Source organism: Clarias gariepinus, chromosome 8 (assembly GCF_024256425.1).
Source record: "Clarias gariepinus isolate MV-2021 ecotype Netherlands chromosome 8, CGAR_prim_01v2, whole genome shotgun sequence".
NCBI classification, from domain to species: domain Eukaryota; kingdom Metazoa; phylum Chordata; class Actinopteri; order Siluriformes; family Clariidae; genus Clarias; species Clarias gariepinus.
Window position 1 is genome coordinate 15,797,583 of NC_071107.1, and position 27,942 is coordinate 15,825,524.

Sequence of the window (27,942 nt, forward strand, 5' to 3'; positions counted from 1 at the left end):
GCTTGGGGTTATTACTACAGTGAGCTGTCTGTGACTGTTTAAAGAATGGTTCATGTTGAGGGCTGTATTGCTTTGAGGCAATTTAGTTAACTCATGAATCATGCTCTTGAGTGTGTTCTTATTGTCAGTGTTTCTGAACACATACTGAGTTCTGCTTTTTTTTCGCGGCTACCCTAGGTTCTCTTTGTTTTACTTTCAGCTTATTCAGTAATTTCTTCCCAATTTGTTTTACTTTCCTTTTAATTTGACTAACTATCATCTGATCATTACTCATCAGCTCTCTGGTTGTTTGCGATGATAAATTTTATAGAATTTTTTTTCGTCTTTGTACACAGTTAAATTTATTCTAATTATTATTTTTTTGGTCACATAGGTCAGATCATTTACCTTAAAAACATTCGATGTCTCAGTTTCTTATAAATAGGAATGTGCTTCTCATGTGGGCGACACATTCTGATGACATCACTTACAGAAACTTGTCTAAGAGAAGCTTGTTCCTTATGGCTCTAGCCAATTACACAGTATTCAGTTTGATAGAAACAGACTTGACGTATAAACTTGCCTCTGACTAATAGCCATACAGGAGCGTGTAATAAAAAAAATACTTACCTGAATGAGCTACAGTTTGAACTGAGGTGTTTCTTGATTAACCTTGTGGTATAAATTTTTGTTTAACTCAGATGTTTTAAGAATGTGCATCACACAAGTATGATTTCTATTTTAGAGAAATATAAAGCAGTTGTTAAAGGGGTCATCCAGTCCCATTTTTCATTAAATGTTTATATGATTCTTTAGGGTCCTACTGAAAGGTTTGTAATATAATTTAATTAAAAAATTCTCAATGGTTGTGTAAAAAAAACACTACAAACTAGCTCTGTTCTCAGCAACCTGTTTCAGTACATGCTCCTTTAAATGCTTATGATCTCTGCTGAGCCAGTTCTGTGGGGCGTGTCTTTACAACACACGTGGGGTATAGCCACGGGAGTGTAGTCCAGTGCGGGCAATGCTTTGTGGGTAATGCAGTCCAAACTATAGAATATAGAGCCTGAGCCTGTTTTCTTAAGTAGTTTTTGGTTTGATTTAAGTACGGAACTCACCCGAAAGTTTGTAATATCGCCTGACAACGCAGAAATTAAAAGAACGGACATGCATCGACCCGTTTGCCTTTCTCCTCATTGCATGGGCATGAATTAAGCCCAATCCCAATTCTACCCCTTACCCCTTCCCCTACCCCTCGCCCCTTCCCCTTGTCCCTTAAAACGAAGTGGAAAGGGGAAGGGTTAAAATATTTCCCCTAAGAAATGGGACACCACTACAACACTGTTATACGTCATCATACTTATCCGTTCATTTACATGTACACATACAGTATGGCCGTAAGCAAAACAAACAATGCGTTATCAAAAGCTCGGCAAACTTCTGTGCTACTGAACTTTCATATTTGTTTGTAGCATGTAGTAAAGTGTATATGACATAAAAATATATTTTTGTAATATTGCGCAATCGGCGCTATCCGCTAGCAAACTTTAGCGGTTTTTTTGCAAACGTTTTTTTACAAAACATCACCATAAACAGAAACACAAGACTAAAATTAATATACATATAATAAAAACTTGTCATAAAAATCCTTATTAATGGCAAAAAATCGTTAAATTTACGGGTCTGCTTGCTCGAGTGAGCGGCCATCTTGAAAATTTCGTTAGCCCTTCGTTTGAAGTGAGGTCCCGAAAAATCTTCGTTTCGAGGGCTATCTGGCCCTTCCCCTTAGCCCTACCCCTCCAACCAAAAGAGAAATGAGACACCCCTACCCCTTCACGTGAACGCGCCAAACGGAGGGGTAGGGCTAAGTGTAGGGGTAATGGGCTGTTATGCTGCCGCGAGCAACAACAAAAGCGGAGAAGCTTACTGAGAGAGATACAAACGCGATGTGTTTACTGATGTTTTAGCGTTAGCTTCAAAAACAAAATTCAGCCACTGTGTCCTCAGCGGCTCAGATGTCGGTAGTGAATGACGACTGCTGTGTTTTCTATTACACCCAACAACTGTACACCACACTCGCTTAGGCGACATTTTGCTCCAGCATCGAAAAATGGCCGACAGCTTCTTCTCACTCGGGGCGGGTCTTTGCTAAAACACCAGTGTCAATCAACTATAGTAGGAGCGGCCTCTTGTGGTGTGGCGTTTGAGATTGGCCTGATTTCAGAAGAGGCATGTTATTTTAATAAATGAAAAGAAAATCACTGGGCGGCTCTTTATCATTGTAGAGTGGTTGTGTACACACTCTCCTAACACACAGTTCAGTCCAAACAGCTTAAAAAAGTGCATGTAGGCCTGTATGACCCCTTTAAAAGAGACAAGGCATATGGTTGCTGAATGGATGTGAAATTTGAGGAACACTCATGCCACTTGATACAGAAAATATAATCTGTAAAGTCAGAACACAGAGATAAAGTTTTTTAGGCACCTTTTGTGCACGTGTAGGGTAGTGGAGTGCAGTAGAAATGCTCATACTGGGATCATTGCCAAAATGGGCCCCACCTTAGAGGCTGCCATGAAATTCAGCTTTAGTTGGTGCCGGTCAGGTTTCAGCCTGACTTTACTGAGTTGGAAATTTTTAGGGGGGAATGAGGACAGTGGGGGGAAATCCAAAAGGAATAACTGAGCTATGTACAGCAAATGAAAAAGACAGGAAAAGAAAAACTGAACACAAACATTGGAAGATGATTGATTTTATAACAGTTTTATTAACTGATATAAAAAGTAAGCAGAATAAAGATAGAAAGACGTACAGACTGATTGTGTGTAATGCAGTTACTCATAACACGCAGGTGTTTTACTTCTGAGGAAATGATGAGACCTGTTTGACATATAGTTTTTACAACAAAGAATTAAAATGTGGTTTTCAGTAAAGATAGTGGAAGTACTGTCCACACCCTGTCCAAACATAATATTTATTATTATATTAGAATATCTGTATGTGTCCAATTGCAAAAAGGTACAAAAAAAAACAGTTTTGCATATACTATAGGGTGAGCAGAATGAATTTGAAGGCGCGGCCTTTAGAATAAATATGTGTGCAAGAAAAAGTGGGAAGAGAGAGCAGCAGCGGCTGCGCTCCTCCCACCAACTATCCAGCATGCATGACTCATACCATTCAGTATGTGTGTGAACCACAGTCCTGTTTCCACACGCTGACTTTGAGCTATGAGCGATAGCTGTTTTTATTCGTGTCCTCTGAAAGAAACAGATACAAGAAAAGTTTAACCTAATTCCTGTAAGTGTGGGTTTCAGTCGTTCATAATGTTCTGACTTACATGTTTTCTTCTGTTTTAATTAGTACTCTTGCTGTTGTCGGTCCTCCGGTTATGCTTTTACTGTTTGTATTGTTGGATAGCTGTGCTTGCTTATGAGGAGTATGTGTTGATTTTTTTTTTTTTTTTTTTTTTTTACTTAATTTTGACCTAATATTTTCTCAGGTATTAAGATTATTGTCACCTGGGCTTAAATAACATTTTTCATCAAACATTATTTTTTTTTCATAAATAGACAAGAATATATTTTATTTTGTTATTTTTACACACATATATATACACACAGTATATTTTTAACATAATATAACATTTGCCTATTCGGGCGCTCTTTGTTTCCTATAGGATTCTGGGACTCTACACTGTGTCAAAAGAAGAAAAGCGCTGCGCCTGATGGACCAGCTGTCCCTGATGGACCAACTGTCCAGCAGAGTGTGAAGCAGGCAGAGCAGGGAACATCCTTTGGAGACAATTTGATACACGTTCCACTCACACGAACTCCATCCCAGTTGGAGTGCAGTCAGTCAAACGGGGCTCTGTGTTTCATTAACCCACTCTTTCTACAGACACACCGCACAGAACCTGCTTCCACAGAACCTGCCACCTCAGCAGCATCTGGAGAAAATTGTGCGCTTTCACACAGCAGCAGCTCCTCAACTCAGGGCAAAAGCCTTACAGAGCCTCAAAACATTCTTCGCCGAACCATCAAAACAGAACACACTAGAAACAACAGCGTGAATAGAGAAAAAAGTTTGTCCCGCTCTCCTCCACCTCGGCCACCCCCACCCCGCATCGTCCTGTGTAGACCATCCGTCCCAGTCAAGCAAAAGAGCATGCCTGAGACCGGTGTTAGCTGGATCAAAACGCCCCAGGAGAGATCTGGCCTGCTGGGGCGTCTAGGTTCCTCGTTCAGCTCCCTTTCACTCTCATCCTCGCCACCAAAGAAAATCAGCTCACCCATCCCAATGCCATGCCGTGGAAAAAGAGCACCCAGCATTGCTAATGCAGAGGGGCAGCTTTGTCACCTGGCACTGGAGGACCAGATCATCGAGCAGGCGGTGTCTCAGAGCCTGGCCAAGCAGGCGCTGAGGAATGCAGCCATGGAGAGCAGAAGCCCTGCAGAGGAGGGCAGTCCCATCGGCCGAGAGAGACTTAGTGACATTAGCATCTCCACCTCCTCCTCTGACTCTTTGGACTACACTCATAGCTTCACAATGCCAGCAGCAGCCAGCCCCTCCAGAGGTGACAGTAGCTTAGAGGAGGAGGAAGATGAGGAGGAATATTATGGAGTTGGTGTGGAGAGTGATCAGGAGCTGAGCATGGAGCCACCCTTCAAGCCCAAGAAGCGGCACAGCGCTGGAACGTTCGTACTGCCTCGGGCACTCAAAGGACATCTGCGTAAGGTCAGCGGCGTCTTTAACTCGCTCATGACACCTGAAAAAAGAGCAGTGAAAAGGATTGTAGAGCACTCCCAGAACAAAAGCACCTATTTCGGCTGCCTGGTGCAGGACTACATGAGTTTCATGCAGGAGAATTGCAGCTGCCACGAATCAGGCCTTGAACTGCTCCAGACCCTACGGCAGTTCATGACTCAAATGAAATCCTACCTGCTGCAGAGCTCGGAGCTCAACCCTCCCATTGAGTCCCTTATTCCAGAGGACCAGATTGGTAAGAACACTTTATTTCATAATATTCTCAACATGGGGCCAAATACTGATCATGTGGAATGCAAACGGAATCATTTTGATAATTAAAAATACACACAATGTTTTTCCCACTTAACTAGCTAGCTACCCGTCTCCTCTGTTTCTTTTCTGATGTACTTTACAATGAAATTCTTCCACGTATGTTTAACTAAATAAGGTATGTTAAATCAGGCTTTTGTAAATAATGACCAGTGTAAGTGTCTGTGTCAACAACTAATTAGTTAGCAGATTGTATAGGGAAAATCTGGTGTATGCGTGGTGGCAAAAAGGAAATGGATGTCACGGTGACTGATTTCTAGTAAATTGTGTAAGTCTTTGGCCAAAATTGTGTTTTTCTGCCAGTAATGTTCTTTGATTTGGCCAGTGTCTGTATGTTAAAAAAAAAAAACTTGTAAGTCTTTTTTGAAATCTCATTTGTTTTTATTAAAATAAAAAAATCAGGTAAGCCAAAAGTGCTTTTCACAAGCAGTGGAAGTGGATGAACTAGATCAAAAGTTTACCTAAATGTTATAATTAATATATCTTTATGAATATTAAAATAGCTGTAAACAACGTTTAGAAATGTTTGTATTCCCTAATAAAAATATATCACTAAAAGTAAATTTAGTCAACACAACTGAGAGATGAAGTTGAGCCCTTATATTTTTTTAACATTTGTCAGTACTGATGTTTTTACAAGTTATTATAAGTGTAGTGGTAGGCATAGTGTCTTTCAGTGGAATTAGAATGGAGTCTTAAAGTTTTCTTGTTTTTATTTTTGTGAATAGTCAGGTAACAAAAGCTGACAGCTGTAGTTTCCCGGACTGTATATAATAGAAAATGTAAAAAAAAATATTAGTGTTTTGTCAGTGACAATTTTATTTTGTAAAATGAAAAAAACAAAACAAAAAACAATGCTTGCAGTGTACCTACAGTTTCATTCACTAAATGTCAACTTGTAAGTGACTGAAGTCAACCATCAAGAGAATAAAAGCAGAAGTATCACAATCACTGATTTATTTATTATGGAGGAAATAAACTGATATGTTCCAATTGAAATCCTAAGGACCAGCTATAACATATTTAACATTTATTAATCTTATTGTTCTATCCTGTTCTATAATGCACCTGCTGTGAAGCGTTCATGTGTTTGGAATGTCTTTGCTAACTGGTGTCATGTTACTCATCCTCCAGTGAGTGTGTGTGCTCCTAATGCAGGTCCCAGCAGGAGTGCATGCATTATATTTGGAGAGTAAGTTTTAGTACCTTCTGTCCAAATATAATGCATGTTGCGCTGTGTAGGCAACAGTTTCCACAAACTGGCAGGTATATTCATGTGAAAGACGACTTTTTTTATGAGCTGCTTGTTTTTCTTTTCCATATAAACTCCTTGACCTGCTTGTTAATGTGGTCTGGTTATGAAAGTAGATTATTATCTTTTTTTGCAACAGGGGTGGGTTAAGAGTAGGGGTTAGAGTAAATTTTTTCCTTATTTTGCTTTGAGTTCTTACTTGTTTTGAGTTACACAGGAACATTGTGTAATTCACTTCCGTTTTTCTTAGCACATGTGCAGTCAGCTCTGTGCTCCAATAAATGTGTTTCACTCCAGATGTTGTCTGCCAAGTAGGCCATTGCCTCCTGCCCCTGCAGTGTACTCTCCACCAATCCCTGCTTGAGGCAGCCTTTTTACTTGTTGACTTTGACCTATTAGTAAGTGGGTAGGTGGATGTAAGTTGAGAATGTAGTAAGGGGGGACAAAAGGACATTTGTTTTTTGTTTCAGGACATTGTACTCATTAGAGTATTTTCCCTAGGACACAGCATAGAAATACATCTGTGCAGCAAAGGTTTTTCGTGTGCACAAGTGAAGTCACTTAACCTAGGCTTTACAGATAAAATATGAACTCATATCAGGTGGTTAACTTTTCAGATAAAACTGTCTCCTCTTCAAGGTCTATTTTAAGTTGGGAGAGATAAAATGTGTGTATTTGTTTATTTAACCCACTTGATAGCGAGGGAAGATAATATCTTGCTCTTGAGATGCCTCAGGAAGATCTGTTTCCTGTATGCTGACAATGTTTTGAGGACTTCCCAAAATGCAGAACCAAAAATAGAAACTGAATGAGGTGGGTTAAAGATCCTTTTAAAACAAATTGAATAGGTATCTTAGGGAAATGAATATTCAGGCAGCCAGAGAGGGGATTTTGTACTCTGTTTGTGCGTCTGAGAGTGTTGGAGAATGACGTAACTTATGGCCATATTTCACTACGATGGCCTGTTCTGTGTTTTTTTTTTTTTTTTTTGTGTGTGTGTGGGAGGCGTTAGTGGATTCACTTCTCTCAAGCCTGTGGCTTGTTTTCCTCCTTTGGACTGTGGAGCTGGGGTGGTGGGTGGTGTTGTGGTGAATGTTTGCACGCAGTAGAAAACAGTCTCTTAGACTTGACTGATTGCTTCTCCTTGTCTGTGCTGTTTTCCTGTTTAGCCCTCTCTTCTTCGTCCTGTTTGTCACTGTCCTTGCACAAGAAGGCTGCTCTCATTCAGCAAATAGTGATAGGGTCTATTATTATGTAGAAATAATTAAAATGTTGATGTACATTTCCATTACCCCTTCTGTATAGTCTAAAATATTTGTACCAACTGTTCTTGTTGTGACTTGGATCACTCCTTGTACTATTACAGTCACTGAAGGAAGTATTTTATAGACAAAACAAATACTGTTTTGAGTTGGATTAAGAGCTTTCTTTAATTCTTTGTCTATGAGGCATATGGTGCGAATTTAATTAATATGGAATGGCGCCCTTAGTGCTAGCTGCTCCAAACTTTGGCCTTTATGAGTACTCACTAGCCAGGCAGCAGCCTGAGTAAAATGGAATTGTATGTTTTTCTTCCTCTCATACCTAACATACTCGGCCTTCGGGCGCAGACAACAGGGAAGAGCACAACCACATTCACTACTTACTTTTAGGAAATGTGTAATATTTTCAGTGTGTTGGAGTAAATGTCAATACATGGCATAAGACTATGAGCTAAAGTTGTTTAAAATTAACATAATATGAATAATGAATAATTGCTAAAATGTCAGAGACTTTATGATTTAAATGAGTTTAAATGATTGCTATGTCATCACTGAAGGTTATATGTCTTCTGTTAATTATCATATTTATCTGATTATCATTGCAACTAGATTGAATGCTGAATGCACACATTTTTTGCTGCATTTGTAATGAATGTTAAATTATGATTATTACAATTAGTGTGGAGGACGGAGTAGGGTGGTAGAGCGTCTGTAAAATTACTGACAGTAAGCACATTCAAACACAAAGAAGCGTTTCACATGTGAAGTCCGTTTTCCATAAAGGTTTTCTTAGTGACTTAATACATTTTGGCAAAAACGAAAAACTTAATGCATTGTTTCTTTTTCATGTTGTATATATTGTCAAGGTTATTCTTAGATTAATTGTATACTGAGGAAGAAAAAAAATCAACTCTTGTACGATTACATAAACACTTATTTTACTGTATATTTTGACTATAATAAAGGGCTTAATAGCCCAACAATACATACAGTAGCAAGCATGCATGGATTACTTTAAGGAAATTTCATATCGATTTAATAGATTTTTATTATTTCCTAGGATTTATTAGATCGTTATTGGTACCACAGACATGACATCATCTGAGTCAGAGATAGGGGGGAGGGGGAAAAAGGAGAGAAGAAACATCACATGCCTAAAATCTGACCAAGAAACATTTAGTTCCCTAATGAATACTTAAGCTGACAAAAGCAAAAAAAAATTCACACTCAGCGTTCTTGGTCACTTGAGTAGGCAGTTAACCATTACATTTTGCTACTAGAGCTTTGTGGTTTAATTTCCAGCGAATGTTTACTGCCTTCTGCAGTACCACCCTGCGAAGTTTTCAACCAGCTTTGCACAATCAGAGAGAAGTAAAGCATGTCTGCTGGAGTCTTATTAATGTACGAATAACCTGTTCTGTGAAATGTTTTAGAGAATAAACAGTGGAAAAAATTAGTGAATCTTCTCCCCTTTTTTTCTGAAAAGGAAATGTAATATTAGCACTGAGGGAGGTTTCAGTCTACAGTATATTCACAGCTACAGCTATTTCTGTTTGTTCACACTTCTAGATATAGCTCCTAGATTCATATAAATATAGTCTGGGTTGGGGCGGGGGGTTAACTTTTTGGTTTTAAAGTGGTTTCATTATTTTGCATACATATATTCATTATTTGTAATATGTGATACTTCCAGTGACTAATTCTACACTCTTAATGTGTGTGGAAGAATGTGTGAATCATCCATCTTACATAGATTTTCTCTCACAGTTGGCACATACGGTATGTGCTGACCATTTCTAATCAACTCCTGTATCCCATTCTCAGATCAGGTACTGGAGAAGGCCATGCACAAGTGCATCCTGAAGCCTCTGAAACCTGTGGTGGGGGCGGCTCTTCACAACTTCCAAATGAGCAGTGGAGTCTGGCAGCAGCTGAAGGAGAACCTGGCTCTGGCCAAAACCAAGCAGCCACAAGAGATGGGTGTAGATGGAGCCATGCCACCAGATCCTGTGTCCATAGAGAAGATTCGTCATAAGTTCCAAAATATGCGCAAACTGTACTCACCAGAGAAAAAGGTGTCACTACTGCTCCGTGTCTGCAAGCTCATTTACACCATCATGGAAGAAAATTCAGGTAAGAAATAGTGCAAAAGGATCTCAACCATAATTTTATTCAGATGGAGGATTAATATGGTTTAATCTGGTTTTAGGGAGAATGTATGGAGCAGATGACTTCTTGCCCATGCTGACATACGTGTTGGCTCAGTGTGACATGCCTGAGCTGGATACAGAAATTCAGTACATGATGGAGTTACTAGATCCCTCTCTACTGCATGGAGAAGGTAAATTCACTCTGGATTCCTAAGCAAGGCACCACAACCAAAAAGGACTATTTAGCAGCTATGCTGATTTGTTTATTCATTTATTTATTTTAAAGAAAAGTTTAAATGACAGTTTTCTGTTCTTTGTAGGTGGCTACTACTTAACTAGTGCATACGGAGCTATGTCTCTGATAAAAAACTTCCAGGAAGAGCAGGCAGCGCGGGTGCTGAGCTCAGAAACCCGTAACACACTCCACCAGTGGCACCGCAGACGCACAGCTCAGCGCAGCACACCATCCGTGGACGATTTTCAGGTGACACACTCACCACAGAGTACACATGACTCGTCCTAATTGTAGGACACAGTGAAATATTAACTTGTGTTTGGGTAAGATGTGTTTTTATGATGAGCACTTAAGGACTCAACTCAAACATCGTGTCACTATGCGTGATCAATAATATACCCTGGAGTTCTCAACAGAAACAACATTTTAGCAACATGTCTGCAAACTTTAAGCAATTAAGACAGCTAAAGTGATGTAACTACCATTTTATCACTGTTCAGTTAAATGGTAACATAAGATCAACTAAACACCATAAAAGATTAAGTGAGTCGTGTTTTTACTTTACAAGACTACTCAATGTTTAAATGAGAAATGTGTCCGGAATTGTTTATTTTTGTAAAAGTGTTTTTAAAAATGTCTCACTGTTAAATGTCCTACAAAAATAAAATTAACTTGAATCGATGGATATTATATAATCATTATGATGAATTAAGTATTGTGATATAATTTTATCACTCAGTCCTTGTTTTTGTCAGATAAAAATCCAAATGTATACTTCCAAGGGTTTGATAGTGATATTGTGAATTATTACAAGTACCAAGTTGCAAGTATCTTTTATAAGATCAGTAATAATTTTCTTTACAGAAAACTAATATAGCTCTTCTTTTTGTGTGTAGAACTACCTAAGAGTTGCACTCCAGGAACCAGACAGTGGTTGTACAGCTAAAACTCTAAAGGTGCGACCATACGGCACCACAGAAGAGGTGTGTCAGTTATGTGCTGAAAAGTTCAAGGTGCGTGACCCTGATGCCCATGCCCTGTTTCTGCTGACGGAGGAGAGCACGCAACAGCTGGCCCCGGACACACACCCACAGAAGATCAAAGCAGAGCTACACAGTCGCCCACAGAGTCAGGCGTTTTACTTCGTCTACCGCCGAATTCAGAACCTCAACCTCCCTGCTCCAGCAGATGAATTCAATCACAGCTCAGTTACTGCCTTAGCCTGAAGCCTCTGAAACTTGCGTGTCATGAATTTACTCTCTTCCCTAATTGCTGCGAGTGTTTTTCACATCACCACAAAGACAACTGTGCTGTTTTGGAAATGTTTGCATCTAAAGGAAACAGAAAATGATGCTAGGCCCTGAGGAAAGAAGGAAGGAAGGATGTGTCTGACAGATGCTGCATTTTCAGCTCTTCTTTTTCTTTTTTAATCTTTCAGGAAGTGGAACGTGAGCATTACATTTAAGGAAGCCACTTTCATGTTGTAAACGATACAGGAGAGTTGACCATAGGCAAACATGCTAATTGAAAGGTTGAGTATGAATGTGCGTGTTAATAATGGAGCGAGGCCTGTTTAATAGCCGTTTCAGGTTTTTCTATGCTGAGGATTTTCTTTCCTGCGTCAGTATGAATAATGCAATACTCTATGACTGCTTTTTTTTTTAAAGGACAAAATTTATTGGATGTGTTTTAAATTGTATGCTAATTTTCATATGGTGGCTGGCTTCAGAGGGCTGTTTAGCTCATAGTCTGACATGTTGTGCAATATGAGCAAGTCCACTGCCAAGGACATGGATGAATCCATATCTATATCTGACTTTATACTTTGCCTTTTTATATACTGAAAACCTAATTGTTAACATATTTTAAACAGTTTTGATGCAGTTGCTGGTAAACTGCTTTCGTTTTATGTATTTAAAATCATTAGTATAATAATGCATGCATTTGTTGGTTAAGAATATTAACTAAGAACCAGGCACTGTTGCCAGTGATGTTTTATCATATGCATATTTGTACGAATGAAATCATATGAGTCAGTGCTGGTGGTCAGTCAGTAGACCACAAACTCATTGTTTGTACTCCCATCCTTGATAATTTATAAAACAGTTTTGCTATGAAGATACATATAAATAAAATCTTGAATCCAAGTTGTTAAAAATACTGTACTACTGACAAGCTAAAGGCTTGTGTGTGAATAAATCTGAGCTGCATCTCAGTGATTTATGATCCTTGCTGGCAAGTTACTGAAAGTGTGCAGTGGGACAGGAAGGTTTTTTGAAGGCGAGGAGGTTACAGGAGTAGCATGTAATGATAAGTAAAGAAACAGGATGAAGTAACTGGAAGGTGATACAAGAATGGTATTACATTCATTGGAAGAACATCTCAAGTAATGGATTTTATACATATTTTACTGTAAATTCTGATCAGGTAACATTTGACTAATTTGTTTTTTTGTTTGTTTTTGTTTATTTGTGTATGCCTAACTACAAAGGATGAGATTTACCAAGTGTGTGATTTCCTGTTAAAGTGCTGTGCATTTTTATGTCTGGCCATCGATGGTAGAAATGTCATTGACTGATTATGTAGGGTGTCTGGTAAAACGAGACCAGATCAATGCAATACGCTAACCCTTGTAGCATTGACAGAAATACATCAGGGCTGGCAGGAAAAACAAAACAACAAATACATGATGTTCAATTGTCTTTTTTAAAGTTTGAATATAATATGTAAATGTGATTAAACTAGATATTATAAAGTTGATAAGTATATATTTATATGCAATCTGTGCTGGGATTATCACAGATTCTTTTTTGTTTTTTTAAAGAAAACTACTTAATTCAAATGTGTTAAATTGTATTATATTGCAAATGTTTCACTACTAGCACTCCCATTGTAAGGTGTTTTTTTATGTGGCATTTATTCATGAACAATACTATTTTGCACACAATAAATAAGAACAAATATATTTCTATCATTTTTTGTTTTTCCTTCATAACTCATCTTGAGTAATCTTTTATACTGATCATAATCACGGTGTCTTGGGGTTGGGGAACATCTCTCAGCAACATTGAATCCAAGGAAGAATACATCTTGGATCCGATCCTTGTCCATCACGACAACACACAACAAATACACAAACATTTTTGGACAGGTTTTCTTTTGTACTCCCACCTTGGGCAGTTAGCGCTGTTTGAATTAAATTATGAAAAAAACGAAATATAGATATATACTGTCGATAGATAGATAGATAGATAGATAGATAGATAGATAGATAGATAGATCACTGTGTGTAAACTAAGAGAGACAGCAACTATGTTTTGAGCCTCTGGCTTATGATTTCACAGAAATTCTGCTCATATTACATAATCGTTTCGCAAAATCAGATTCTGAGAAAGCGTGATTCCACACATTACACATTTATTCCGCCTAAACATGTTTATACCTAGCTTTGCCAAATACCACAAACATTTCTTATTCAAATGCCTGATTTAATTCTGCCGGAAGGATTGCATTCTTGGCGGATTTTTTTAAAGAGTTCCTTTGGCGCCATCCAGTGGCCTTTAGGACCCTTTTTATGTTATTGTAAGAACTGAGGCTTTGTATCGTTTCTGTAGACTCGAGTAGCAATCATTTTCTTGCTAAATCACGCGGTTATTTTGCAACGCACAAGACGAGATTGTCAGTCATTTGACAAACCGCCGTGACGTAAGCAACCACGCGATACTGACTTTCTGTGTTTTATCTCCTCAAAAACGGGTAATGTTATAGTTTTATTAAAGTACTGTCTGTATTTCATTGTACCTAAAGCCAATACTGACGTAAACAAATTTAAAAGCAGAGTATGGTATTTAAAGACATCTGGTGATTGTTTCGCCTGAAGCCAGGGGGCGGAGCCGGGGGCGGAGCCTGGCGGCCATACTGAGCAACTCAAAGCCATGAAGTTCAACTGTACAAATCCACAAATAATTACCTGTTCAACTTAGTAGTAGTATTATATGAATCTTACATTTCTCGTATCATTTTTTTATTTAGTAAAATGGAAATCTAAATGATTTACCTTGATTTTTAATTTATTACCAGATATAGTACAGTACATTGCATGGCCAAACAAACAAACAAGAATAAGATTCAATTATTTATTACATGTAAGTTAAGGCACAGTAAAATGACTTTTTCGTAAATACCAGTTGGAAAACTGGGGTCAGAGCACAGGGTTAGCCGGGACACAGTGCCCCTAAAGCAGACAGGGATATCTCGTGTTTGTGTTTCCATATGTGAGGAATTGAACAAGTAGAGAGTGACAGGTTAGATCTGCAAAGGGGTGCATTATAACAGGAGCAGCAAGTTTGTACAAAGCAGAACAAATTTGATTACCAAACCATCTGGACCAGAAAGACTGATTTGTAAAGGAAAAGGAATAATTTGAAGTAATGAACTTTGAGAAACCAGCCATACCATGGGAATTGAAGTGTTGGGAGCTAGAGATAGAAGAGAAATGGCCATTAAAAGCATTGGAGACAAGCAGAGGATTGAAAGAAAAAAAAAAACATTATTTGGTTTAGGATACAGTACAATATTAACAATACAATATTAGGTTTACTGAAATGTGATTCAACTTTTCCACAACTTTTTTTTAATCTTTATTAAATCTTTATAGTAGTTTACGTTTGTTAATGATGTTATACAGTATAGCATTTCCCCCCCTGTAGGCTTCCCAATCAGCAGAGTCGTTAGATCAGTGGTGTCAAATCTTCTCCAGAAAGGGACAGTTTGTGTATGCAGGTTTGCATTCCAACCAAGCGAAAGCCACATCAAATTGAGTCTACTGAAAGCAAAGATCAACTAATTAAACTTGTAGATTCAGGTGTGGTTTCTGTTTGCTAGGAATGAAAACCTGAACACACTGGCCCTTTCTGGAGAACATATAACAGCATTAGATGACCAATATTTAGCCCAAGTTTTGTCCCTTTGATTAAAAAGTTTGATGAAATATGAGTTGATCCAGGGTAAATATCTAACTTTATCTCAATTTGTTATCACGTTTTTTAATTACATTAATATCCTCCAAATAGAAGAGGTTCCATGCATTATCACTGAAATGAAACCATACAAATTAGTGAATCACATCTACCTACGGTATAAAAAGGCAGCACTCTGCAACTCAAGCATAGAATGTACTATACAGTATAAATATATTCATTTATTATTCTTTTACTCTGTTGCATCAAAGAAGATGGAGATACAAATTGCATCTGAGAGCAATGTTAGTATAAGAACTGATTTGGGAGAATTGGGTTTCATTAACCAAACAGCTGCACACATGTCTAATATCTCATGACACATACCCTGGAGATATATCTGTGGCAGTTACTTAAGGAGTTGCCAGCCCAACACCCAATTGTCAATCACACACTATAGGCAATTTGAAAACACCAATAAGCTTAACCTGCATGCCTTTGGGGAGGAAACCAGAGAACCAGGAGGAACCTTGTACCAACCACAGGGAGAACATTTAAACTCCATGCGCATATACCCAAGGTGGAAATTGAACCTACGACCCTGGAGATGCACGTCCACTGTGCTATCAACTACACAACATGCCTCCTTTGTGGAGGAGGGATAATGGTCTAAAAAAAAGTTTTTTAGGGTTCCCCTAGTTACAGTGACAGTGATTGTTAATGCTGCAGCATAACAGCATTTTAGACAACCATACACTTTCAACAGCTTCCGAAGGTTTGGGGAAAGTTACCTGGCCTCTGTGCACAAGGTAAGGCCCAAAAAGATGAGGTGGTGAAAAAAAGGTGAAAAACGTCCTGATTTCAACCCTGTTTATCACCTTTGGGATGAACTGGAACTTTGATTATGAGCCACACCTTCTTTTCCAACATCAGACTGAACACACAAATGCTGTTGTTAACTGAATAGGTACAAAGTCACACAGACAGGGTTCCCAGAAGGGGGCAAAGGAATTTTTTTTCATAGCTCTGGTATAGCTTGGAACGCTTGGGCAAGTGTCCACATACTTTTGGTCCTATAGCATATTCACCACACTTATGCAGAAGGACTAAGCTAACTACCAGGGTTGCAGGTATCATATTTCCTCTCAGTCATCACTTGTGTTTAGTGCCGTGACGTATGGATGTGACGTATCCTAAAGAGGCGGTGCATAGAAATGTACGAACCAATGGTAGGCATTTGTGGGTGATGCCACGCCCATACGGTGTCGGTGCGGTTTGCGGGAGGCGCCGATGTCCAGGAAGTAAACACTTCACTTAGCCTGAATGAGCGATGGAGCGCACAGCATCAGACACAGAAACCGATGATTATGAACAGCCTTTGCTTCATCGGAGAAAGGACGACGACATAAAAAGAGGTGAATAGATGCTGTATGTGTGCATTTTAGGAAGAGCAACTTCGTGGCAGAAAGCAAAAAACAAAACAATGGAGAGCCGGTGGGTAATGTGGCGACAGCAGGCTGCAGACCCCGGTGTTATGTAGATGTTGCGGAGTGTTAGAGTATGTTAGAGTACAGTATGTTAGAGTTAGCAGCCCTACCTTACCTAGAGACTGAAGTTTTATTTGCATGATTACAGGAATGCTAACGTTAGCAGTTATAGTCGCGTGGTCACGTGGTGCAGCACTTAGGTGTAGACTTCGTTACGTGAATGAAATATCTAGCTTGTTTATTCTTTAACTGTCACTGGCTAATACATTCACGTTTCATATAATATTTAAATTAATTTAAAAAATAAATTAAATCTAATTTAATGTTTAAAGCACCTATACCTGGTGAGTCTGAAGCATTTTAAAGATTCAGCCTGTTTACAGAGATCAGCTGATCTCGCCGTGACGTCATCCGATGACACGTGATGACCAGGTGTCTGTTGAATCACAATGGTGTTATGATCAGAATCATGTCTGCTACACTTTTTCTGCATGAGTTACACTTTTCCCACATCTGTCTCAGCAGTGCAAAGTTACAGATTTGTATATCTGGGGAAGATTTATTGCAAGAGACTGAACAGGAGGCACCCTTACGCTTTTTACTGATTTGTCATTGTAATTTGTTGGACCGACCGTGTCATTGCGATACAGGAAAGACAAATAGAAGACAATTTTACACAACTGTACAGCACAAAGAAAAAAAACGTGAGAAACACTGCACAGGCAGCAGAAATGCAGCACAGTACGGGGAATCGCAGTGCTGTTATTCTACACCTCCTGACTATCCTGTCTGTCAGGGCACACATTGTCTTCTACATCACAATGCAGCACTGAAAGAATCTTTTGTCTTATCCATCGTTAGCAGACGTCTGCTGTGACATCCTGACATACCGCGTCCGTGTCACTCAGGTCGAGCATTGGTTGATGAATAGCTTTAAACATTACTTTCCATTGGTGGTATCAAGATTTCGTCAATTTGGGACATTTTATCAATTTAGGCTAAAACAGACTATGAAAACTGTTTCAACCATATTACATGTATTGTTATACAAGTAACTGATGCTTTCATGTTCCGGGGTGAGCAGGGTGTCACTGTGGCTTAGTGGTTAGCATTGGGACCTACACCTCCAGGGTCAAGGGTTTGATTTTTGCCTCAGGTCTGTGTGTGTGGAGTTTGCATGTTCTCCCTGTGCTTAGTGGGTTTCCTCCAAGTGCTCCAGCTTCCTCCCACAGTCCGAAGACATGCAGATTAGGTTAATCTGTGTTTCCAAATTGCCTGTAGTGTGCTGTGCACCCCGCCTCGTGCCGAACGCCACCTGGTATAGGCTTTAGGCCTCGTCGTCCTTTACACAGGATAATCTGTATAGAAGAATAAATGATTTAAAGAATAACATAAGTAACTGATAATATAGAAAACAGCAGACACTTTTGCTTGAATTTGGCAAAGCGTTTGCAATTTGTTCAGAAAATAAATTGCTTTGTTTTTATGATGTGCACAAGTGACTAGATTATATGAAGTTTGTACAAGTAGTTTTAAGAATTTCAGTTCTCATTTGAGAAACGAACCAAAGTCGCTGAAAATAACTGTAAACTTCAGCCTCATCAAGCCCTACTCTGCCGATCACGGGACAAGAATTCTATAGTGTTGGACTTTATTCTGCAGTCATGATATGTTTCAGCATACCCCGTGATTTCACTGCATATGCACAGGCAATATAAGTTTATTTTGTCTACTGAGTATGCAGCTGTCTCTAACTATCTTTAAAAGCTATTAACAACCTCTTGTGTTTTTATATCTAAATTAGAAATCAGCTTAAAATAACTGTACAGTTACGGTTGCATTTCCTGTAGCAGATGAAACATGAGAGGTGTGGTGATGACTCAGGTCCTGGTATAAAAGGGTAGGATCAGACAGCAGTCCACAAAATGTTCCTGTCTCTGTAATAATATGGTAGTAAGACATATCTGCAATATTGATAGCTTCTTTTTTTTTAAACAAAGATGGAAAATAGTTCATGCTCAGATGAAGCTGTGTACATAGAGACGGCTGAAAATCTTTACAAAATGCATAATTTCTTTCTTTTAAAGATTTAAACTCTGCTCAGTATTAAGTTAACAGTTACATTTAACTTAGTTCGGTTATAAATATTGTTCTAGGCTAAGGCTGTGAAGATATATTAAGAGCTAAACACATCTTCCAGTTTACTAAAAGATAATTTAATTGACTTCGGGACGTAATATTTTTCAGCTCTTTATAAATGTAGCTGGCAACTGTTGCCATTTATGTCAAACTGAAAAAGCTCTGTTAAATGTAGAGATTTGGCCACATTGGGCTGCTACAAAGACTTCACATTAGACTGAAGAAAGTCAGGTAATCTTCTACTTAAAGTACTTGAGAGTCACTCTAAACAAATCTGTGGGCTAAAGTCACAGATTTATAAATAAATCTTGTTTGTTAGATAGTAATGTGCATTGATAAAATAACGCTGACCACCAAGCGCAAATTTTCCTATAATATTCTTTTCATATGTTAAATATTTCCCTATAATATTCATTTCAGATATTTTTTCTTGAAAAAATGAGCTAAGCCAGGTGTATCTGTGGCCTAGACAGGTTGTTGCGTTATATAACCCACTGTTCTCTCCACAGGTAGTAATTATTGTTTCTTAAAGAAATCCCTGTGCATATTTCTGTGTCATCGTGTACATGTTCTGAAAGACCATTCTGTTCTCACAGCGCCAGTGCTATGCTCTTCACGCTACGGCCTTGCCTTACTGTCCTGCTATGGCTTCTTTGTGGCATACGCGCTGCGGGTGAACCTCAGTGTGGCCATGGTGGATATGCTGAAAAACCGTAGCAGCAGTGACAACGTCAGTGGCTCTGTGTGCCCGAGGCATACCAGTCCAGCACGACCCAGCCACAATCACACAGTAAGAACAGTAAAAGATCTCTACTGTATATTCAAGTTGATTAGCGCTGTTTGGATTTAGTGCTTAGAAAAAAAAAACTTTGGTGGCGTTATCTATATTTTGTCTCAGACTCTACAAAAGGTTTTTTAAATGGTACAAATAATTTATATGTTTTATAAACCTTCAGGATAAGTAAATTCATAAATACGACACTTTATAGATATATTATATAAATGATATTTGCTTTCTCCAGGCCAGTGTGTATGACTGGGACTCAGAGACTCAGGGCTGGATCCTGGGCTCCTTCTTTTACGGCTACATTTTCACTCAGATACCAGGTGGCTACATGGCACGCAAATATGGTGCCAAGTGGCTGCTGGGCTTCGGCATCCTGGGAACTGTGATCTTCACTCTGCTTACACCTGTGGCTGCAGACCTGGGAGCTGGCTATCTCATCGCAGTCAGGGTACTGGAGGGCATAGGGGAGGTAAGCATCCGTGTTTAGACTTGTGTATTTGTTGTGCCTTAGCTTGTAGTTTGCTCTGTAAATTTGGATTATAATGTTGTACATGTTATGGGCTGTCAGGGAGTGACGTTTCCTGCCATGCATGCTATGTGGGCATCCTGGGCTCCACCCTTGGAGAGGAGTCGACTGCTTACTATCTCTTATTCAGGTAAAACTAGACATGATAAAAATGTCTGTGTAGTATGTATGTTTTCTTAAATTAAAGAGTAAAAATCTTGGTAAAATGTGCTTGTTTGTTTGTTTAGGTGCTCAGCTTGGCACTGTAGTAGCCCTTCCCCTATCTGGTCAGATATGTTTTTATCTGGATTGGACGTATGTCTTCTATATATTTGGTGAGGTTACGATCTTATTTTTTTTTTTTACGTATGCTCTAAGATATATATATATATATATATATATATATATAAAATGTACACACACACACACACAAAAAGTGCATTAGGATAATTCACAGAAGGTCACTGCTGAACGGCTTGTCTGTTTACAGAGTGGTGCAAAGTCCTCTTTTCAGATGAAAGTAAACATTGCATTTAATTTGGTAATCAAGGTTCAAGAGTCTGGAGGAGTGGAGACACATAGAATCCAAGTTGCTTTATGTCCAGTGAACTTTCTACAGTCAATAATAAGTTGAAGACTGTTCCCATTGGCTGATTGCGATGAAACAAACCCTATATGTTACCTCGAGCTTGACCAAATACACCTGTGAAATTCGTTTAGTAGTTTTTACGCAATACGTGCACAAATAAACAGACAAAGTAAATATCCCAAAAAACATTTTCCGTTACTCACCTTATGTGCCCCAAATACTTTTTTCGCAAATATACACACCAACTTTGTAGTTTTATTATATGTATAGATTACGAGTCACTGTATTTTTGATTTTCGCGAGCTGTAAGCCGTAATCATCTAAATTAAAACTAAAAAGTCACGAAATAAAAAAAAATTTGTCATGAAAAAAATTTCTGTCATGAACAGTGTTAACTAGTTACATCACAAAATTACTGTCATTATAAAGTAATCAGTTATATTACAGCGTTACTTCTGATAAAAGTAACTAGTTCGAATACTTTTGCATTGCAGAAAATGAAACTCCTTTGTGATTCCTCATGCATGTTGTTTTAGTCAGGACGTTTATAATTATTCTACCATCATCACTCAGCGAAGTTTGGCCTATAATCTGTTAATTATAGGCCAATTATTGTTGTATAGGTTAATTATTGTTTGGCCTATAAGCTATTGCCCCTATCTCACCTACGTGGTTTTGTGCGGTAGTCGTACGTATGGTTCATCATGATTGGCGTTGTGATTAGGTTTCCATCTTTCTGCGCGTCGGTCCTCGCATAGCCAAACCCCATAGGTGAGATAGGGGTATAACAGCAGGAATAACAGAGTGTACGGGTTATGGGGGCGGGGCTTGTAGGACGACTTTCTCACACACACACACACGCACACTAAAGGATTGGGAATGACTGCTGTCTGGATCACGGATTACTTAAATAATCATTTTACACATGATTACACAAATATTCATAATCTTTACATATTTTTTATTACATTTTTGAAAGAATAACTAAGTAACTGAGTACTTAAATGGTGGACCTAACCACTGTTTTTTAATGATTTTTATTAATACTGAAGACATCCAAACTTTGTAAGTACACATATCGAATTAGGTAGTAAACAAAATTGTTAAACAGTCCAGAATATGTTTTATATTGTTGTCCAAAGCTACATTTAGCTTTGATGACAGCTTGGCACACTTGTGGCATTCCTTCATCAGCTTCACGAGGTAGTCACCTGGAGAGATTTTCAATTCATACTGTATGTGTGCCTTGTCAAGAGTTAATTTGTGATTGTTCTTGACTTGTTAATGTGCTTAAGACTATTAGATGTCTTGTGCAGAGGAAGGGTGGGTACAGAGTCAATAGCCCTATTAGTGCTACTACAGCTACCCTCATTACTTTAAGAAATAAAGGTCAGTCAGTCTGAAAAATCTCAAGAACTTGAAACGCTATGATGAAGCTGGCTCTCTTGAGGACCATCCAAGAGAAGGAAGACCAAGAGATACCTCTTCTGCTTATTAGAATGACCAAGATCAGAAGCCGCGCTCACATAAATGGTTCTCGGTCTTCAAGCAGCATACATATTTCACCCTTTACTGTTCAGAGGAGACTGCATGAGTCAGGCCTTTATGGTTGAATTGTGGCAAAAAGATTATTACTTTGGAAGAACAACACGCAGAAGAGACTTGTTTGGTCACAAAGAATAGTTATTATTAGATCAGTGGAAAACTGGCCTTTGGTCTGATGAGTCCAAATTCTAACTGCCACGTCTTTGTTAGACATAAAGAGGGTAAACAGACGGTTCCCACTGTGAAGCATGTAGGAGGAGGTGTGATGGTGTGGGGCTGCTTTGCTGCTGACACTGTTGGAAACTTAGTCAAAATTGAGGGTACATTTAACCAGCATGGCTACCACAGCGATTTGCAGCGACATGCCATCCCATCTGGTGTGCACTTGGTGATACCATCATTTGTTTTTTCAACAGGACAAAGACCATTAAAGCAAAGGCGGCTACTTTCAGGAATCAAAAATATAAAATACATTTTGTGGTGTTTAACTCATTTTGTTGATAACATAATTCCATATATGTTCTGTCAAAATGTAATTTTTTCAATATTAATATACAATTTTGTACAATTCTGTATATATACACACATATTTGTAGAACTAATCTTTTGTGCCATTTCTTCATTGTTGCAGGAGCTATTGGGCTCTTCTGGTTCTTCCTATGGACATTTCTGGTCAGTAACAATCCTGACACACACACAAGGATATCAGAAGTTGAGAAGACCTACATAAAAGCTTCATTAAAAAAAGAGGCAAGCATTATATTTGAAAGTACCTAAAGCTGTTTTTTCATAAGTCATGAATGAATCGATTAATTATTTTAAATTAAGAGAGCACTTGATTTACAATGAAATTCACAGTGTGTACTTTTCTTTCTTAAATAGTTGTCTCCAAGTTCAGCTTACATCCCATGGCCATCAATTCTCACATCTCTTCCACTATGGGCCATAGTTATTGCACACTTCTCCTACAACTGGACATTCTACACACTATTGACACTCTTACCCACTTACATGAATGACATTCTGGGCTTCAGCATTAAGGAGGTTAGTGCGTCTTAATATACAGTATAAGGCAGTGACTTTTCTATTTTAATTGAAAATTTTATTTAATTCTATTTTAAAAGACTACATATCATAGATGTGTGCATGTTTAAGAACATTCCAAACACAAATCCAGATGTGCAGTCTTAGTCCTGTGCTTATTCTGTGTGTGATGGTAGAACGGGATGCTCTCTGCTCTGCCCTACTTGGGCTGCTGGCTGCTGTCTATGGGGGGAGGCCAGTTAGCAGACTACCTAAGGGAGAGCTGTCTTTTCCGCACTGTGACTGTGCGCAAGGCCTTCACCATATTAGGTGAGACACAGATCATCACCGCTGATGAATCCTGATGAGAGCTTTACACCATTATGTGATTCCTTTTGTTGTTCTTATTTGTCAGATCTTGGCTGCAAACAGGAAAACGTGGGTGTGTATCTGTGTGTGTTTGCGTAGGTATGGTGGGACCAGCTGTGTTCCTGGTGGCAGCAGGATACACTAACTGTGACTACATTCTGGCTGTTGTTTTCCTCACCATCTCCTCGTCTCTTGGAGGCTTTTCAGCCTCTGGCTTTAACATTAATCATCTTGACATCGCACCATCGTAAGACCAGCTTTGGTTTTATTTTTAGGGTTTTAAACAAGATTTTAATATATTATTTCTTACTAAAATACAATACCATTCAAACATTTGGAATCAATTTTGTTTTTATTTAGCTAGTTTTTTTATTACAAACCCTAAACAATAACTGTACGTGATACAATCCCTGGCAAAAAGTATGGAATCACTACTGTTGGAAAATGTTCATTCAATTGTTTAATTGTGTAGAGAAAAAAACGAATTACAGACATGCCGCAAAACTATTCTCATTTAACATTCCTACCTTCTGGCTTTAAGAAACACTTTTAAAAAAAATAAGAAAGAAAACTGTGGTCAATTGCAACTATTTCTGTTGCAATTGTTTTTGCAGATCAAGCAGAGGGAAAAAAATTGAATCACTTAATTCTGAGTAAACTATTTTGGAATCATGAAACAAAAACACTACAATACACCATTAGCACTTTGTTGCATCACCTCTGGCTTTTATAACAGCTTAAATTCTCTAAGGTATGAATTTAACTGTCGACAAACAGTATGCTGTATTAATCTGTCTCTAGATTTTCAATTGGATTGAGGTCTGGACTATTTGCAGGCCATGCCATTGACATTATATGTCTTTCTTGAAGAAAGATTTTCATGGCTTTTGCCCTACGGCAAGATGCATTATAGCAACAGCTCACCAAGGAGTGCAAGCATTTTTGTTTAACTGCAGACTAATTAGCAGATGTAATCTGATGCAGGTGTTAGTTTTAGAACTGCAACGTAAATGGTGATTTCATAATACTTTCCTCAGAATCGAATGATTCTATATTGTTTTCCTCTGCTTGATCTGCAAGAACAGTTGCAATTAACTACATTATTCTTTATAAGTGTTTCTTAAAGCCAGAATGTTGGAATGTTTAATGAAAATAGTTTTGTGGCATGTCTGTGATTTAGTTTTTTTCCTACACAATTGAACAACTGAATGAACATTTTCAAAGAGTGGTACTGGTACTTTTTTCCAGGGGTTATATAAATCAGAAAACAATAGAGCTGTGCAATTAAATCTACTTTTGCTAGTTGAATCATTGAATTCATGTGTCTGTTTTCAACTTGTTTAATCCTTAAAAATATTCTACAGCGTTTGCAAAAAATGCAAACCATTTGTATCTTCTGCAAAGTACTGGCAAAATACTCTCATTTTAGTATCACTTCTTATTTTGAGTTTAAGGGTGGCCTTAAATGTGATACAGAAATGTGATGGCAGGAAACAAAAGATTATCACTTTGTACAAGACATTTCATTAAAAAATCAAAAACACAGTATTTTAGTGGGTTTTTCTAATATATAATTCTAATACAGTGGAACCTCGGATTACGAGTAACATGGTTTACGAGTGTTTTGCAAGACGAGCAACAATTTTTAATCATTTTTTACTTGAAAAACGAGCATTTTCTTAGTTAACGAGCACCGAGTATCATGTTTCACGTCATCACAAGTGAGCCAACGGTTTTTCTCTCTCTTGCAGCAGAATTGTAGGTAATCGTCTCTCCTGCTGGGTGAATACACACACGCGCTGTGTATGTGTGTGTGTGTGTGTGTGTGTGTGTGTGTGTGTGAGATGTGCGTGCGCGCGCACACACACACACATTAACGGAGAGACCGTTTTTAAAACCGTTTAAAAATTAGCAAGGAACATCGCTAGTCACACTCGCGTGAGTGCATACTAACGGGATTACGACTGTAAAGTAAAACAACAACAACAACAACAACAAAAATTAAACAGCTCCTCACCTTTGAAAACAGTCGCGACAGAGAAGAGTTTGTGTGTTTATTTGGCAACCTGAGAGAAGGGGAAAGCCGAGACCTATCGTCTCCCCTGCTGGGTCTTAGTGCCTGCAGTGTTTTTGAGTGCGCGCGTGTGTGTGTGTGTAAGGCAGAGAGTTTGTGTGTTTGTTTGGCAACCTGAGAGACGGGGGCCGTAAACGCGAGCGAGCCCCTCTTCAGCCCCCCTCCTCTTAGGTTGCCAAATAAACACACGAACTTCTCTCTGTCGCGATTGTTTTCAAAGGTGAGGAGCTGTTTAATTTGTTTTTTTTTTTTGTTGTTGTTGTTGTTTTACTTACAGCAGTGATCCTGTTAGTATGCGCTCACGTGAGTGTGACTAGGAATGTTCCTTGCTAATTTTTAAATGGTTTTAAAAACGGTCTATCCGTTAGTGTGTGTGTGTGTGTGTGTGTGCGCGCGCGCGCACATTTTACACACATACACTCTGCATGCACAAACGAAAACCCTTATCTGTCGGGGTTTAATTTTACATTTTTTTAATGTAAAGTGCAGGTTAATTTGTTTTATTTTTACTTTATATTTTGTATTAATTATATTTATGTATTTATTTTTTGGGCTGTAGAACGAATAATTTAAGTTTCCATTATTTCCTATGGGAAACTTTAATTTGGTTTACGAGTGTTTTGGAATACGAGCCTACTTCCGGAACGAATTAAGCTCGTAATCCGAGGTTCCACTGTATATAAGTTTTTAATAGAAGAAACAGCTGCTTGTGGAAAAACATCACTATGCCCAAAATTAAAATCCAATTTAACTGACAGCCTACCTATGATCCACAGCTCTAGAAAACAAAAGATCGTTTTAGTGTTTGATGAAAAAATAAGTCATTAAATAAAGTGATGTGTTCATTGTAATTGTCCTCAAAATTTGATCACAGAGAAAAGCACAAAACATTCTGCCATTCTGATTGCAATGCCTCAGCTTTGTATCTGCAACCAATTTTAAGACCCTTGTTTCTAAACTATTGAACAGTAAAGCATCTTTGATTTTGCACCACTCATAATTTACTCTGTCTTCAGGTATGCTGGAATATTGCTGGGAATCACAAACACGTTTGCAACCATACCTGGCATGGTGGGTCCAGTGATAGCGAGATCACTGACCAAATCTGTAAGTTTATTGTTGTATATATCTTTATAGTCATTGTAAAGTTAACCCCAAATTAGTTTTTTTTTTTTTTTTCAACTGCTGGTTCGGGCCACTGCAATAATTTGCTGTGTATATATACAGTGGTTTGTCAGATGATTAACCCTGATTAAGGTTTTTAAAGTGCAGAAGTCCTTCACATTTAATACAGTGACATAAAAGAGATGTTGGGTAAGTGAGTCGTTCCATGTTTCTGTGCTCTGTTGCACATCAGAGCACAGAAACAAAACAAAAGATGTGGACCTTTTCAGACGGGGATAAGGACTGGTTAGAGGACAAGCAGCCTACGTCCTTATAATAATATAGAACACAAACACAGAACCATTTTAAATAGACCATATCCTAACAGTTTAGAATTGTCCAGTTTAAATTGGATCCTGCCACTTGTTTAATCACATTAGGTTTGTTTTAGTCGAGTTGGAATCAGATCCTGCAGCCACTCTGGCTGTTTGGTTGTGGATTGTGTTGTGTTGTGGTTGTATTACTTCCTTTTTAAAATTTCCATCATGCAGAGCATTTATTGTCAGGTCATGCTGAGAAACAGGTGACTTCTGGATAAACACGGGTGGTGTCGTGTCTGAGTGGTGTGACATTAAGTACACATTTAAATTAGAGTCGTCTCATGTTGACTTTATCTGCCTGCAGAACTTGACTGTCAATTAACAAATATTCTGTCATGCAACACACTGGTATATTCACACTGGTTAATGTTTTATCTGTATTAATGGGTTAATCTGCTATTCTGATTTCAGAACACCATGGCAGACTGGCGAACAGTGTTCTTCATCTCAGCTGCGATAAATCTGTTTGGTGCTATCTTCTACACATTGTTTGGAAAAGGTACAGTTCAGCCCTGGGCAGTCCAGAGGTTAAACATAGAATGAAAAAGAACTGAAAGGACACTATGGCATTAAAAATTCGGGTGATGGATTCAGATGATTCAGTTTGAAGACTTGTGCACAGCTGGTTAACTTTTTGACCATGCTGAATGTTCTATAATAACATTATACTGTACATTTTACAAAGATGTTTTAATGTCTTTCTGCTCTTTTGCTTTCAGTTTCATTTGGTTTTTAGGCATTTTGTATGATTTAGAAAGCCAGTATTTTCATAAGAACATGACTTTAGCCAGTGTTCATCTTTAATAGCAGAACATTTAATTAGTGCCGAACGTTTTCATTTTAACTGCTCAGAAATCATTGGTTAGTTTTAAAAACCAGAGGTGGCTTGCCCATACTGTAGGAATGTCTGGTGTTTTTCAGCAATTAAAAAAAAAAAAGTCTTCACAAAGACCTTGTTTACAGCTCCATTACTAATGAATTATTTTGAGGCAGTAGTGGTTATAGGGTATAGCTCTTTGCCCAAAGCCAT

At 38.4% G+C, this 27,942-nt stretch overlaps 2 protein-coding genes across 2 annotated transcripts in view; both read left to right on the forward strand.

Annotated features, from left to right (window-relative positions):
* rin2a (Ras and Rab interactor 2a) overlaps positions 1-12,917 on the forward strand; it is a 40,160-nt gene extending 27,243 nt beyond the window's left edge. The window contains exons 8-12 of the mRNA XM_053501865.1: positions 3,654-4,976; positions 9,392-9,700; positions 9,777-9,908; positions 10,038-10,201; positions 10,849-12,917. Of these exons, the coding sequence (XP_053357840.1) occupies positions 3,654-4,976; positions 9,392-9,700; positions 9,777-9,908; positions 10,038-10,201; positions 10,849-11,178 (2,258 nt within the window). The 3' untranslated portion in view covers positions 11,179-12,917. The remainder of the gene's footprint in view (positions 1-3,653; positions 4,977-9,391; positions 9,701-9,776; positions 9,909-10,037; positions 10,202-10,848) is intronic.
* Positions 12,918-16,218: 3,301 nt separating this feature from the next.
* On the forward strand, positions 16,219-27,861 carry slc17a5 (solute carrier family 17 member 5). The gene is made up of 11 exons (XM_053502824.1): positions 16,219-16,325; positions 19,133-19,326; positions 19,559-19,792; positions 19,892-19,979; positions 20,077-20,163; positions 22,594-22,712; positions 22,845-23,006; positions 23,183-23,315; positions 23,454-23,601; positions 26,445-26,535; positions 27,324-27,861. The coding sequence occupies exons 1-11, from the start codon at positions 16,241-16,243 to the stop codon at positions 27,453-27,455; spliced, it is 1,473 nt and encodes a 490-aa protein (XP_053358799.1). The 5' UTR covers positions 16,219-16,240; the 3' UTR covers positions 27,456-27,861.
* The last annotated feature ends 81 nt before the right edge of the window (positions 27,862-27,942 follow it).